General features: G+C 42.4%; 1 protein-coding gene across 1 annotated transcript; it reads right to left on the bottom strand.

Annotated features, from left to right (window-relative positions):
* Nucleotides 1-213: 213 nt before the first annotated feature.
* EMC7 (ER membrane protein complex subunit 7) lies at nucleotides 214-15,715 on the bottom strand. Its single transcript, XM_081108050.1, has 5 exons — nucleotides 15,415-15,715; nucleotides 10,915-11,034; nucleotides 6,989-7,127; nucleotides 4,552-4,632; nucleotides 214-681 (listed from the first exon to the last, which is right to left on the bottom strand). Exons 1-5 carry the CDS (start codon nucleotides 15,651-15,653, stop codon nucleotides 529-531), a joined length of 732 nt encoding a protein of 243 aa, XP_080964176.1. The 5' UTR covers nucleotides 15,654-15,715; the 3' UTR covers nucleotides 214-528.
* Nucleotides 15,716-16,289: the final 574 nt, after the last annotated feature.

Below are 16,289 nucleotides of genomic sequence, written 5' to 3' on the forward strand. Positions count from 1 at the left end.
CGGTTTTACCTCAATCATCAGGGTATGCTAAATGGCAGGACAGAGCTGAGAATTTTGAAGGATCTGGCTAAAAGAACATGGTGTATGCTGTTCTAAAAATATCAACCACTTCTTTTTAAACAGGAAAGATCAACTTCAAGCCTCAGATAATGAAAGACAGAAGAAAACTTTCAGGAATAAAAGAAACATTAAGTGGAAAAAATGACAAGATAATTTTATCTCTGGGTTAAGACATTTTAATATACATAATGTATAGTACTTCATATAATTTATTAATGTCATTTACTATAGGGCACTGTAATTAATTCAGTGACATCAACATTGACCTCACACAAGGATAAAAGCTGGGTTTTCTTGTGTACCAAGTTCAAAACATGTACTGAAGAGTTATCACACACAACAGTTATAGGAGATCAACTTTAAGGATGACTCAAGTTTACAGTAGTTGCTTCACATGGTTTTCCCTCAAGACTTGAATGCCACCCAGTGTTGCCGTGTTTGTGCAAATGCCAGCTCTGGACTGCCCAACTACCTCCTTTTACCAGCCCCACTTTTGCCTGTTTTACTGCTGCTGCTGCTAGACTTGCCAGATGATTTTGAAGAGAAGAGTCTTGTCATGAACTCAGAAACATCAGGTAGTTCATGGTTGGAATTCAGCATATTCATCGACTGCTCCATCTCCTGCAGGAAGAGAAAGCATAATGGCATGAAAGACACAGGGTCCCTGGGGTCACTGAACAACTGACACTTCCATGAAGGAAGAAGGAGAGGAGTAGAACAAGTGAAAGGCACTGGTTCTAAGCAATGATGCACTGTCATATCCAAAAGCACTTCAGAAACCATGTTTCGTGCCTCCTTTATACCACTACTGGAGGCCCGATGCATGAAAATCCGTGCAAAAGTAGGCCTTCCTTCCCCTTTGGATGCCGGCACCGGCTTCCATCAGGCACCTGGGACCCAGGCGGCTTCCCTCCAGCTGCTGGCAGGCACCTGGGACCCAGGCAACTTCGCTCCGGCACTGGCTTCGTCTGCAATGACATCTGGTCTAATTAGCATGTTACCCTTTTATTATTATAGATGCATTTTGATCTTTAGTAAATGTCCAATAAATGCTTGCCTAGGGTCTGACTCAGCTTATCCTTCCTATATAATAAAAGGCTAATATGGCCGAAACCGGTTTGGCTCAGTGGATAGAGCGTCGGCCTGCGGACTGAAGGGTCCCAGGTTCGATTCCGGTCAAGGGCATGTACCTGGGTCGTGGGCACATCCCCAGTAGGAGATGTGCAGGAGGCAGCTGATCGATGTTTCTCTCTCATCGATGTTTCTAACTCTCTATCTCTCTCCCTTCCTCTCTGTAAAAAATCAATAAAATATATTTAAAAAAAAAAAAAGGCTAATATGCAAATAGACCAAATGGCAGAACAACCAAACAACTGAACAACCAGTTGCTATGACGTGCGCGGACCACCAGGGGGCACGCACGGAACATGGCAGGCATTGGCAGCAAGTGGCAGAGCAGGTAACATGGCGGGCATCAGCCGTGGCAGGATAGTTGAGCGGGTGAGCGGGGGCGCGAGACCAAGGTGGGGCACTGGTCACTGTCATTGGGGGAGAGCCTCTGGTGGTTACTGAAAATTCTTTGCTCCTGCACGTGGCGGTCCAACCCAGCGCTCGCACCCACTGCTGGCTCCTGGCACCGGTCCTGATCACTCGGCGCTGTGAGCGTGTGCAAGTGGCAGCTGCTGGCACCAGGCGCCAGTCCCAATCCCTTGGTGCTGTCAGCGGGTGCAAGCAGCAGCTGCCGGCCCCAATTGCCCCTGAGGGCTTCTCCATCTCCCCCCTGCTCCTTAGGGGCAATAGGGGCAGCAGCCACCGCTTGCACCTGCTAACAGAGTCAGCCCTAATCACTCCGCGCTATTAGTGGGTGTGAGCGGAGCTGGCACCATCAGCACGTGGGAGTGGTGGTGGCAGGAACAGGGTTGCTGGCAGACAGGGGACTAGGGCCTCGGTGGGAGGGGCTGGGAGGAGGCATAGAGGATGGGCCAAGATCCGCCCCTGTGCCCACTACAGCCTCGCAGCCCACAGTTCCTTTCAAAGTGCACTAATTCATGCACTGGGCCCCTAGTGTTTTTATAAAAGGCATTTCCTCTGATAATGGACATATGTAATCATATTCCTGCCACCTTATTTGTTTTCTGATTACAATGCTTTCTTATTGTTTTGACAAGTGTTTTTTAAACTCGTGCGTTCTTTAGATACATATAACCAGAACATCAATCTTTAATTATCTATCAAGGTATCAGCATAATTTGGAAGAGAGCAGCAGTATTTCTAAGACTTGATTCCTAAGGCCCTTAGTAATACATTTATGCCGTATGACCTGGGTGACCTCAACTATAACATCCAAAGCAAGCAACACAAATGCTACAAACAAGTTACTGGCAGGACAGGATAAGGGTCTGACACTTATTTTGAGGTTTGTCTTCCGCTTTATTAAGCCAAAACCCACAAAGTACTGTTCCACTTTCGCAATATTAATATAATGTCTGCTTCATTTGAATTTTATGTGACATTCCAAAAGTGAACTTAATACTGTATTAGTTCAGACATGAAAAAAATAGCAAATATTATATTACCTATCACTTAAAATTTAATACCTTTTGGGTATTAGCTTGGACTTTCTCCCCAAAGAATTTATATACATAGGTTTTCAAGGAGAAAGTGCTTTTACAAATAAGGTCAGGAAAAGAAACATTATAAATATAAATCAAATATATTAATGTGTCCTAATAATCAAGAATTAAATGTATATGATAATAAGTCTTGAGTCCCTGCAAAAATATATCAACTCTATTTTTAAAAAAATATGTTTTTATTGATTTCAAAGAGGAAGGGAGTGGGAAAGAGATGAAACATCGATGATGAGAGAGAATCACTGCTTGGCTGCCTCCTGCACGCCCCACATTGGGGATCAAGCCCACAATCTGGGCATGTGCCCTTGACCGGAATCGAACCTGGGACCCTTCAGTCCGCAGGCCAATGCTCTATCCACTGAACCAAACCAGCTAGGGCTCAACTCTATTTTTTAATCCATTCAATTCTGAAGCTCTTTTTGTTTTTATTTTGAGGTTACGTTTATTAAAGCTGGGACAGTGAAACAAGGAATAGCTTAGGACAGAAGAAGCAACAGGAGAGCCTAGGCAGGGCTGCTTTGGCCCAATGAGAAGTCAGAAAAAAGGGGGCCTTGGAGACAGGTTCAGGGGATTAGCCCAGCATGAGCTTCCACTGACCATTGCTCCCCTGGTTGCAAGTCTCATGGGGACCCTTAGAGTCTAGAAGATGCATCCCTGAGAGAGAAGAGGGTGAAGGGGAAGGCACAGGCACGCTCCTGGGAGAGGGAGCACACCTGAAGCTCCTGAATAAACAACTTTTTATATTGCTCACCATGTGCAAAGTACTTTGCAAGTAAATGAATTTTTAATCCCATGTGACTTCTAATGCTGCCTCTGTTGATGCCACAGAGAGTTAACTGGCTTGATACAAGGATTATATAGGATGTACACTTTCTGGCCAACACTGAAGCAGAGATGCCAAAATTTAGCAATAAAATATTATAAAACATTATAAAGCTTTGTTTTTCCACGAAGCTTTTTCTGTCATTCCAGCTTGGAATAAAATGCCTCACCTTCTACAGAACTTATCTCAGCAAACATTTTTATTTATTTTATGTTTATCTTAGCAAGAAGAATTTTTTACAAATCCATTCTATTTCCTATACTACATTTAACTGGATTATGAACTTATTGATGACATAATAATTCATTCGCACATTCTCCAGTACCAAGAACCTAGAATTGATTAGTAAATGTTTTTCAGCAATGAATAAGATGTCAACATATTAATACATTAATTATAATGGGAAAACTTGGAACTAAGAAGATATTTATCGATTGTTTTAAGTGGAAGAATGGACAATGATTTTTAAAAAACTGGAGATTTTATATGGAAGCCAATATAAAAGAGACAAAGCTGTGGCACTAAACTTGAAGCATCCTACTCGGCAACTCCTCTCCCCAGTCCAGTTTTGTGATACAAGGTCTGAAAGCCACTTTTCTATTTTTCTCCCTTGGTCTACTCAAATTTCTTTCATGTGTCTGAACACATAAACTAAATGTGTATTCTAAAGAGTTTTGTAAAGTAAAAATAGGATATAGGAAGCTATCATTTTGTAAAATGTTTGGGTTAGGTGTACCAGGATAATAACATATTTCAACTCTATAACATGTGAGGCACAGAGTCTAATACTAAGTAGAATGTTTGAGCTATATGAAGAGACACCAGCCTTTATTAAGCATAAACAACTGAATTTATCTGGTGCAATGGTAATGACTATCTAAATGCCAGGAACATAATACTGTATTAGCACAACCTCTAGATGAATTTGGCTTGGGAATTAGGATAAAGCTGAAAGATCCAACCCATCCAGCCACAACAGATGGACCAGGCATCAGAATATGGTTCAAAAAAACCACAGCTAGGCAATCATCTTACCCGTCTCATGTCAGGATCACTTGTGTTGACCACTTTGGGCAGAAGTACAAATATCAACAATGGAAGAACCATCATCATAACCTGTGAGGGGAAAAAAAAAATCAGAAAACATTTATTTCCACTTAACACTGGTTCTCAACCTTCCTAATGCCGCGACCCTTTAATACAGTTCCTCATGTTGTGGTGACCACCAACCATAAAATTACTTTCATTGCTACTTCATAACTGTAACTTTGCTACTGTTATGAATCATAATGTAAATATCTGATATGCAGGATGTATTTTCATTGTTACAAATTGAACATAATTAAAGCATAGTGATTAATCACAAAAACAATATGTAATTATATATGTGTTTTCCGATGGTCTTAGGCGACCCCTGTGAAAGCGTTGTTCGACCCCCAAAGGGGTTGCGACCCACAGGGTGAGAACCGCTGACTTAACAGAACAAAATCTGCACCAAATCAATGATAAAATTAAAGATTTAAATGTTGTATCTATATATATAAAACCCTAATATGCAAACAGACCAAACAGCAGAACAAGCGAACAACTGGTCACTATGACATGCGCTGACCACCAGGGGGCACATGCAGGACATGGCAGGCATCGGCCACGGTGGAGCAGGTGAGAAGGAGCGCCAGACCACGGCGGAGCGCCAGTTGCTGTCACTGGGGCAAGCCTCTGGTGTTTACTGAAAATTCTTTGCTCCCGCCTGCTATGGTCCCACCAGATGCTCGCACCTGCTGGTGGCGCCAGCCCCACTTGCACCTGCTACCGGTGCCGCTGCTCACATCTGCTGCCAGCGCCCAGCACCAGCCCCGATCGCTCGGTGCCATCAGAAGTGAGAGCAGCAGCTGCCGGTCACAATCGCCCCTCAGGGCTTCTCCACCTTCCCCTGCTCCTGAGGGGTGATTGGGGCAGCAGCCACCACTCACAACCACTGACAACGCTGGTGCCGTCAGCATATGGGAGTGGTGGCAGTGGCAGCGGGGCTGCCAGCAGACAGGAGACTGGGGGCCACGGTGGGAGGGACTGGGCGGGGGGCACGGAGGATGGGCCAAGACCCACCCCTGTGCTCACCGCAGCCTCGCAGCCCACAGTTCGTTGCAAGGTGCACAAATTCATGCACTGGGCCCCTGGTATAGAATAAAACTGGTAGCAACCAACTCAATTCTCCTGAACCAGTTCTGTTGATAGCAAGGTACTCTTCAATGTCTGACTGTTGCAGAATATAAAAGCTTTATTTATACATATGTGTTTGGATTTTATAGACACCTTACTTTGAGTTTGTGCCGTTTACCATTTTGTAGTTTATAGCTTTAGTTAACACAAATAGTTTGCAAACAGAACTATCTGTTCACTCTCTTCAATCTGTAGTCAGGCACTGGGACTGGTGATTCTGATAGCCAGCTGGGCTGCTCTTTCCAGATGACTTTGTGGTTCTTGGAGAAAAAACTATAATGTACCTCTCATTAACGTACATCCTCTAGAGCAATATATTTCTAGGCAACTACTTTAGCAAATCAATTCAAAAGATTTCCTAGAAGCTTATACAGCTTTGGATATGCTTCCATGAATTTCAGAAATCAGAATATAGCCCTGGCTGGATAGCTCAATTGGAGCATTGTCCCAATACACCAAGGTTGTGGGTTCGGTCCCCAGTCAGGGCACATACTAGAATCAACCAATGAAAACATCAATGAGTGGAAAAACAGATCAATGTCTGTCTCTCTCTCAAATCAACAAAAAAAAAGAAAAAGAAAGAAAGAAACTAGAACATGTTTTTGTGATTAATCTCATTGCTGATTTCTCCTATCTACTCTATCCTTCTGTTTCTTTATCCCTGATAGGAAATTCTAGGTACTAATTTATTCCTCTCTAGAGGATGTACAGCCCCAAACATTCCTATTTGTAATCTAAATAGCTATCAGCAAAGAACGATCAAAACTTAGACAATTCCAACAATAACTCAACTTTCAAAAGCAGCAAAAAAAGTCAATTTATCTCTAAAGAATGTACTCTATTAGTGTTTTTTTCTTAATTTTTTTTCTATTGATTTGAGCAAGAGAGGAAGAGGGGAGGAAAGAGGGGAGGGGAAGAGAGAGAGAGAGAAAGAGAGAAAGAAAGAGAGGGAGGGAGAGAGAGAGAGAGAGAGAGAGAGAGAGAGAGAAATACTGGTTACCTCCCACAAGCGCCCAGACAGGGGATTGAACCCACAACCTGGGTATATGCCCTGACCGGGAATTTCAATGTCATATCTACCATGCAATTCTCATTATATATTCCCAAGACACTGTTTTCCTAAAATCCACTAATTACACTTTCATCCAACAATCTGATGTCAGCTTTCTATCTCACAGGGGTTAAAAGTTTTCAACTGCCTAGAAGCCAATTAGAGATTAGTAAAGATACTTTGTTATAACCTGATACATACCATTGGGTTCATCAGAAAGTCTGTCCAGCCCCATGATTCCCTTTTAATAAAGTAAGAAGGTGGGCCTGAAGATTTCATTTGAAGAGGATAGGGCAGTCTGACCACTTCTGATGTTTTAATATAATTCACATATCTTGCTCTGATAAAACATGAAAAAGAAATCAGTAATTCTACTAAAAACATTACTAGTTAAAAGAACTGCCTATAATATATAAGCAATGATTCATAATTACCTTTAGCTTTTCCCAAATACTTAGATATCTAAACTTTTGACTTGAAAGTCTGATCAAAGTAGCTTTACCTGTATGTCTAAAATATTTAGCAAAACGTAGAGAGCCCTGACCGGTTTGGCTCAGTGGATAGAGTGTCGGCCTGCGGACTGAAGGGTCCCAGGTTCGATTCCGGTCAAGGGCATGTACCTTGGTTGCAGGCGCATCCCCAGTAGGGGGTGTGCAGGAGGCAGCTGATTGATGTTTCTCTCTCATCGATGTTTCTAACTCTCTGTCTCTCTCCCTTCCTCTCTGTAAAAAATCAATAAAATATATTAAAAAAAAATGTAGAGAAAAAAACACAAGACTTGGAATCAAGCTACACATTTAAAAGAAATAGCTATACATATTTTATCCAGAATTCTAAGGTTTTACATTCTGCCAAATGTCAGAAGTGGAAGTGCCACATATACTTTAAAGTAACTTACCAAGTATGCTTATAAAACATTGGTCAAGAATATTAGGATCTTTTTTAAAAAATATGTTTTTTATTGATTTTAGAGAGAAAAGGGTGAGGGAGAGGGAGAGAGGAGAAAGAGAGAGAAACACTGATTGGCTATTGAACCCCAAACCTGGGTATGTGCCCTGACCGGGAATTGAAACAGCAACCTTTTGGTGTATGGGACAATGCTCAACCAATTGAGCACACTAGCCAGGGCAAGAATATTAGGATCTTATATGAATCCCACTTGATGAGGTCCTTGTTTTCTTTTTATCTATGCTTCAGGCATCCAATCATCAGGAATGGATCTGAGAATATGAGTCCCACTGCTGCAACCAGACCTTAAATGCTAAAGCATGAAGTACTCTTTTTCCAAGGTAAAAAAGCAAATAAAACTTCCATATTTAGAAAAGTATTTCTATTTGCTTAGACTACAAATTGAAAATTCAAACAGAGTAAAAAGAATAAAAATAATTTGGTTTTTAACAGGCAAGTATCCCCTTTTAACAATTCTCATTCCCTCCAGTATTCAGTGTTTGCAATTTTAAAAGTTTTTTTAAGGGTGGAGGGGGGCAATGGGGCAACAGGAAGGACATCTCCACTCCCGTCCCCTCCCAAGGCCTTCATCCCACTGCTGTCTGTGTCCATGGGTTACGTATGCATGCATAGAGTTTCTTTGGTTGATTTCTTCTCTCCTCCTTCCACTCAGGGAGTCCTCAGTCTGTTGCATGCTTCCATGTCTCTGGATCTATTTTGTTTGTCAGTTTATTTTGTTCATTAGATTCCACATATAAGTGGGGGGGGGGGGGGGAGTTTTCTAACCTGTATATAATATATACTGTAATCTACATATCCCCCCATCTCCAAGCTTGCAATTCAAAATGTATAAAAAGTCATGATAAGTCCTTTAAGATTTAGATTTACATACTAGAATTTTACCTGTACATTTAAAAAAAGATCTTTATGTCCCTAAAAAGTATGAGAAAGTTGATACCTAACAAGGTTCATGTACTTTAAAGCAATCCATTTATCATTTATTTCATCAGGTTATTTATGAATATATTTGCAAGGTATTAGCTTCAATTCAAGCTTCACATTTGCTCTAAATAGCCAACAGCAAGAAATATGATTTGAATTTGGACAAAGTAGAATAATCTAAGATAAAAACTGAACTTCAAAAAGAGAAGAAAGTAATTTGTTTCTAAAGAATGTATTTTTAGCCCTAGCTGGTTTGGCTCAGTGGATAGAGCATTGGCCTGCAGACTAAAGGGTCCTGGGTTCAATTCCGGTCAAGGGCACATGCTGGGTTGCGGGTCTGGTCCCCAGTGGGGGGTGTGCAGGAGGCAGAAAATCAATGATTCATTCTCATCATTGGTGTTTCTCTCTCTCTCTCTCTCTTCCTCTCTGAAATCAATAAAAAAATATTTTTTTAAAAAAGAATGTATTTTTAGTGACATCTTGATATTGGTTTCGTGATAACATTAAGAACTTAAAATACTGCAGAATAACTGTCCCTGTTCACTATACATGCTAAAAGAGAGAAATAAAATCCTACATGTCTACCAGTAGGAGCTGGTTATGAAAATGATAGCAAGTCGACTCATGGTCTAATACGCAGCTGATATAAAGGATAAGAGAGCTCTGTGTGTTACTCTATTTGAATTACAGCATATTTACATATCATACTTTAAAAACTTTCAATTAGAAGAAAGCAAAAAAAGAAGAAAAACATTTTAAAAGTAAACACTAACCCAACTGTAAATATTATGGTACTAAGTGAACATACCTCTATGTCATCTCAATTTGGGGTAGCTACAAATCAACCTGGATAGGCTTGGCACATACTGAAAAGGTCAGCAAGAAAATGTAGCTCCTCTAACCCCCAAATTATTTTTGCCATTGCATGACTCGTGCTTTATTACAGCAACATGCAATACTTTTGTGGTAACTCAAACAAAGAAGAGATATTACCATTTAAAACTGTCTCATATTTGTTAATTATACCTCAATAAAGCTAGAAAAAAAGTAAATATATAAAACTGCTTCATATACTTCCTGGTGAGATTAGACAAAAAGAATACAATAATAAAACAAATAAACATATTGGAGATTATAACAGAAGGCTGAATGTGAACATTGTGGATATCTACACAACTGATTTCAACTGCAAATGTATTTGTGGTATTCCATATTCACAGCCTGAATTAATCCAACATTCTTTTCACCTCAAATTCTGAAATTTTTCCTAGTTTGCCAGCCTCTAATGCTGTGCTTTTCTTTTTCTTCTCATGATCTCACTTCAAAATAAATTCTACAATGTAATCTATTATTTTCCCAAGAAAATACTAAATTTCCATTGCACATTAAATATTCCAAAAAAGAAAACAGAAATGTCTAGGTCAGTGATGGCAAACCTATGACACGCATGTCAGAGGTGACATGCGAACTCATTTTTTTGCTTGATTTTTCTTTGTTAAATGGCATTTAAATATATAAAATAAATATCAAAAATATAAGTCTTTGTTTTACTATGGTTGCAAATATCAAAAAATTTCTATATGTGACATGGCACCAGAGTTAAGTTAGGGTTTTTCAAAATGCTGACACGCCGAGCTCAAAAGGTTCGCCATCACTGGTCTAGGTCAACACACTATCAAATAGGTACTAAGATATTATCAAAATATTCCCATGGCCCTGGCCAGTTTGGCTCAGTGGATAGAGCATTGGCCGAGGGACTGAAGGGTCCTGAGTTCGATTCTGGTAAAGGGCACATGCCCAAGGGGCTTGATCCCCAGTGGGGGGCATGTGGGAGGCAGCCAATCAATGATTCTCTCTCATCATTGATGTTTCTATCTCTCCCTCTCCCTACCTCTCTGAAATAAATTAAAAAAAATAATAATAATAAATAAAAGATTTACTCTCTCAAAAAAATCCCAATGAAAAACAGGTGATTAATAATATTTCCAACTTAGAAAAATTAAATTATCTCCAACTTTAATCACGTTTCATTTACAACTTTCACAGTCCTTTTGTTTTATAGTAATCTTATCTCTTCTCTATATAACCACATTAGGACATTTAAAATAACTTTTAAACGAGAGCAGAAGGAAGTTCAACTTTACAATATTATCAATCCTCAGATTAAAACAATGTAAGGATGTTTTAAGTAACACTGTAGCCCACACTTTGATAGAAATTAAATCAGTTGCTCTCACCTCATTTTTCCTTTTGAAGTAATATCCACTCGAATGGGATCAAACCTGTAAGCAGGAGATATAACTTCCACTACATAAGATCCAGAGGGTATATCATGAACCACAAAACTCCCATCTGTCCTGGAAGAATGAAAATCATATTTAGTCATTTCTGATCAGTAGCTAATTCTTTTCTAATGTTTTAGATCATCTTGTTAACCTGCAAATCAACTCCCCCAAGAATGACATTCAGAACTAATTAGAAAAAAAATACTCCCAAATTAGCAAAAGTTGGCCCATGCTTCAGCTTCCATAATTACACTGAATGGGTTCTGAAAATACCCCAGACACTCCACAGTACAGAGAACCCTGACATAGAAAGTACTTATACTCCCTCTGTGGGACAGAGATAACAGGCACAGAAGCACAGTTCCTGTTCTGAAGCCATGTCTTCATTCAAGGGAAACTATCAACATACATTACTAGAGGCCTGTGCACCAGTGGGGTCCCTCAGCGTGGCCTGCAGGGATCGGGCCAAAACCGGCAGTCCAACATACCCCAAAGGATTTAGTAGGTTCGCTGCGCTCTGAGCGCCCATCCTAGGGCAATACTGGCACGCCCATGACCGAGAAGCGGCTGTGGGCTTGTGCCCAGTCAGTCCTGATGCCAGTCCGATGCCAGTCTGATCCCAGTCTGGTCTGGATGGGGGAGGGGTGTGCAGGCAGAGTGTCTGTGGGAGAGGCTCACCACGCCCCAGCTGCACTCGCCCACTCACCCGTGAGCCCAGCATCTAGCACCTGTTGGTCAGTTGAGCGGTGCTCCCACTGTGGGTGCACACTGACCACCAGGGGGCAGCTCCTGTGTTGAGCATCTGCCCCCTGGTGGTCAAGTGCGCATCATAGTGATTAAGTCAAAAGGTCACTTAGGCTTTTATATATATAGATTACTACAATATTAGTAGTTCCAATCCTCTCCAACAAATTCTTAATTAAAATGGCTTTTTTTTTCTAATTTTAATTTGCACTCTGTTGTTCTCCTTTCTTTTTTTGTAGTTAAAACCATCCACCTTGGACTGAAGGGTTGAGGGTTCTATTCCAGTTAAGGGCACGTATACCTCAGTTGCAGGCTCAATCCCCACCCTGGTCAGGGCATATGTTGGAGGCAACCAATCAATGTTTCTCTCTCATGTCAATGTTTCTCTCTGTCTCTCCCTCTCCCTTCTACTCTCTCTAAAAAAAACAAAAAACATGAAAAAGATATCCTCTGGTAAGGATTAACAAACAACAATAACAAAAAATACCATCTATCTTTTCCTAACTGATTTCTTCTAAACTTTCTGGGTTTAAAAAACCACCCTATTAAGGGCTAATTTCATGGTCACAGATCAAAATTAATTTGTTTTGATAATGAAAAACTGCATTCTGAGGAAAAAGAATTTGAAATAACAAATACAAAAAAGCATTTGTTTGTTTGTTTGTTTACTTACTAAAGGCGGGGGTTGGGGGAAAGTCCCTCAGCCCGGCCTGCACCCTCTTGCAATCCGGGACCCCTTGGGGATGTCCGACTGCCAGTTTAGGCCCCATTCCACTGCGGGATCACCTAAACCGGCAGTCAGACATCCCTCTCACAATCTAGGAATGCTAGCTCCTAACCCAGGGGTGGGCAACCTTTTTGACTCGAGGGCCACAATAGGTTCTTAAACTGGACCGGAGGGCCGGAACAAAAGAATGGATGGAGTGTTTGTGTGAACTAATACATGTTAACACTGCTGCTGGTGAAGGAGCGGAGGGGAGAGCAAGAGAACCCTCCGCTCTTTCGGCTCCACGGCCGGATAGAACAGCCGAACGGGCCGAATCCGGCCCACGGGCCGTAGTTTGCCACTCGCCTGCCTGCTTCATGGCCCCTAATCGCTCACCTGCTTGCCTCATCACCCCTAACCACTCGCCTGCCTGCTTCATGGCCCCTAACCGCTCACCTGCCTGCCTCATCACCCCTAACCACTCTGCCTGCCTGCCTGATCACCCCTAACTGCTCACCTGACTGCCTGATTGCCCCTAACCGCTTCTGCCTCACCCCCAGCGGTGGCTTCGTGCAGATGGACGTCCAGAATGATGTCCGGAAGGTCGTTCAGCTATCCAGTCTAATTAGCATATTACGCTTTTATTATTATAGATTTGTTTTGTTAATCCTCACCTTAGGATTATTTTTCCATTGATTTTTTTTAGAGAGAGTGGAAGGGAGTGGGAGAGGAAGGAGGGAGGGAGAAAGGGAAGGAAGGAATGGGAAGGAGGAAGAGAGACACAAATAGATGTGAAAGAGACACACTGGTTGCCTCCTACACTCACCCCAACCAGGGCCTGGTATTGAACCTGCAACCCAGGTACATGTCCTTGACCATGAATCAAACCCAAGACCCTCCAGTGCACAGGCCAATGCTCTAATCATTTAGCAACACCGGCCAGGGCCATAAAAACATTTTTAAGATAAGTAGGAAAATATAAAAATGGACTGGGTATTATTAGATGAAGTTATGGTATTAATAATTTTGTTGAATCAATAATGATATTGTGTTATTTTTTTAAGACTTTATCTTCTAGAGATACAAAATAATGTTTTTATAAGTGAAATCATATCATCTTTAGGATATTTAAATAGTCTAGAAAAAAACAAATGAAGTATAGAAGACACATTAAACAAACAGTAGACTGTGATAGGTACCTAAGGATTCACTCAGCCATTCTGTTTATTTTAGTTCATGTCTGTAATTGTCCATAATAAAAAGTTAATGAAAGTATAGTACATAATCTTCCTTGTCAAAAATTGAAAACTACCGTGCTAGCCAGTTTGGTTCAGTGGATGTAGATAAATTATGGTTTATATCCATAGCGATAAAAGCGAGAAGTGGCATGGGGAATCCTCAAGCCAAACTCCTTTCATCTCTACTAACCAAGTCCCAAATAACCTCCAACAAGCATAAAGAGAAATCAAACTGCATGCTGCTTATGCATAACAGGTACAAGACAAATTACCTATCCCTCTTCCAACAAGTTTGCCAGGACACACTCCTTATATTAATGCTTAATCAAACTTTCTACACACAGATGTAAAAACATAAAATGGTATCAGGAGCTGCTCACAAAATATTAAGCAAAAAAAAGCAGGTGACAAAGTATATATGTTGTATTTTACTATTAAAAATATAGGACATATGATTCCAAAAAGGCTGGAAAAGACACAATGAAATATTAAGGTTTGTTATCTCTATTATTTATATTTTCTTCCATACATGTTACTTAGATGTTATTTTAAAATGGAAATAATAAATGCTTTGAAAAATAATTGTATACAGCATCAATGAGAGGCCAAGTGGCCAAGTAAGGCTAATTTTCCAAAGCTTAATGAAAACCTTATCATTAAAACATTATTTAGGGTAAACCTAAAGAACACCCTGAAGTCAGATCTTTAATGACAAATAGCATTAAAGTAATGGTTGTAAGCTTCTTGTCATTATTTATTAATCTAAGGTTGAAAGTCTCATTCAAAGACATCTGAATGATCTGAATATTTTGCAAATCAAATTCAGAATTCAATGTCCACATTTAACTGGTCTGGTTTTCAGATAGTGCTTGGTGGTGCACAAACCCACCAGATAAACACTTCCTTTCCTAGATACTTCCTTTCAGTTCGCCGTTTCCCTTTCCAAGCAGCGACTGAAAAATTTAAAACATCACACTTGTCCTGACATCCGCAAAGCAGGCTGCCGCAAAACGAGAGTGCTAACAAATTCGACACGTCTTCTAAGATAGGTTGAAAGCCCATTTCTGCTAACAGCTAGAGAGGACAGAAGCGTGTAAGCAACACGGAGAAACCCTAGTCTGACATAAATGCCAAGTTGCGATGTTGCAAATCCCTCGATGAACTCAAGTGTAAAAAAGAACAACCACCCCACCTCCAGGCGAAAAAGGTGCTTTCATTAGGGACTTGGGGGCCTATTAATTTTAGAAGCAGCATCAGCCTCCCAATCGATGTCATCACTAGAAGCCCGCTGGGCTTTCATAATTCCCACTTGCTTAGCATCTTTCTACACAACATCAAGCTACAAAAAGACTGAGATGAATGCAAAACAAAACAAAACAAAACAAAAACCGGCCAGATTCCAGGGAAGCCCGATGAGATTCAAAGGAAAGAGTTCAGCAAGCGGCAAATAATGGTCCCTCTGTCCCCAGGGCGCTGGAGTGGTGGTCCCCAGACGGGGCCAAATGGAGATGAAGATAACCGGTCCCCCCCACCCCCACCCGGCTCCGGCCCTCGGGCCGGCACCTGCCGGCCGCCGCGTTTCTGAGCCGCGGGACTGGGAGGGGGAGCGTCCGCCTCCTCCCGAGGTCGCCGGGCACAGACCGCTGGGGCGCCCGCCCCTTCACCCTCCGACAGCGACGCCGCCAGAGCCGGACACTTCGCTCTCCGGGGGGATCCCCCCTCCGGCTTCCATCCCAGCGCCCCCAGCGCCCTCGGGACGCTCACTTAAGGAAGCCAACGTGCTCCTCTCCGTCCACCAGCACTCGGGCCGCCGAGATCCAGTCCTGAGGCTTCACTCCGGGGACAACCGCGCGCCCCTCAATCTTGAAGCGATCTCCTAGGCCGCCCCCAAGCCCCGCCGACCCCTCGGCGGAAGCGCCGGGCGCCTCCGAGCTGCGGGCCCTCCCTGCCAGCTGCAGCAGCAGCAGCAGGGCGCAGAGCAAGCCCCACCGGGTGGCCGCCATGACAGCAGCTCTCCGTGGTCCGACCCGCGGCCCCGGAAGCCCTCCCCGTCTCCCAGGCACCGCGCCGCCGGCTGCGTCATCACTGCGCGCCCGGCCTCGGCGCGAGTTGCGGGCTCAATCCCGGAAGCTTTGGCCAATCGACTTGCGAAGCGGAGAGGAGGCGGCGGTACCCGCGCTCGTGATTGGCCGGCGGGCTGAGGAACTTGTCAAAGGAAAAGACCGCCCGCTCCGGGACAGTGGTGCAATGTATGTTGCTGTGGCAACCACCGAGGTTTGGGACCACAGGGGAGTAACAGAGGGTAAGACACAGAGGGCCCGGCATCTGCAGTAGTGTCTGCAAATGAGGCGAAGGCTTCGGGAGACATAGATCCAGAAAAAAACGTTTAGTAAAAGAACTTCTGAGCAGCGGCTCTCAACATGTGGGTCGCGACCCCTTGGGGGGTCATACGACCCTTTCACAGGGGTCGCCTAAGATCATCGGAAAACACATATATAATTACATATTGTTTTTGTGATTAATCATTATGCCTTAATTATGTTCAATTTGTAACAATGAAATTGGGGGTCACCACAACATGAGGAACTGTATTAAAGGGTCGCGGCATTAGGAAGGTTGAGAACCACTGCTCTAGAGAT

The sequence above is a fragment of the Myotis nattereri genome (assembly GCF_964212035.1).
Source record: "Myotis nattereri genome assembly, chromosome: 1".
Taxonomy (NCBI): Eukaryota; Metazoa; Chordata; class Mammalia; order Chiroptera; family Vespertilionidae; genus Myotis; species Myotis nattereri.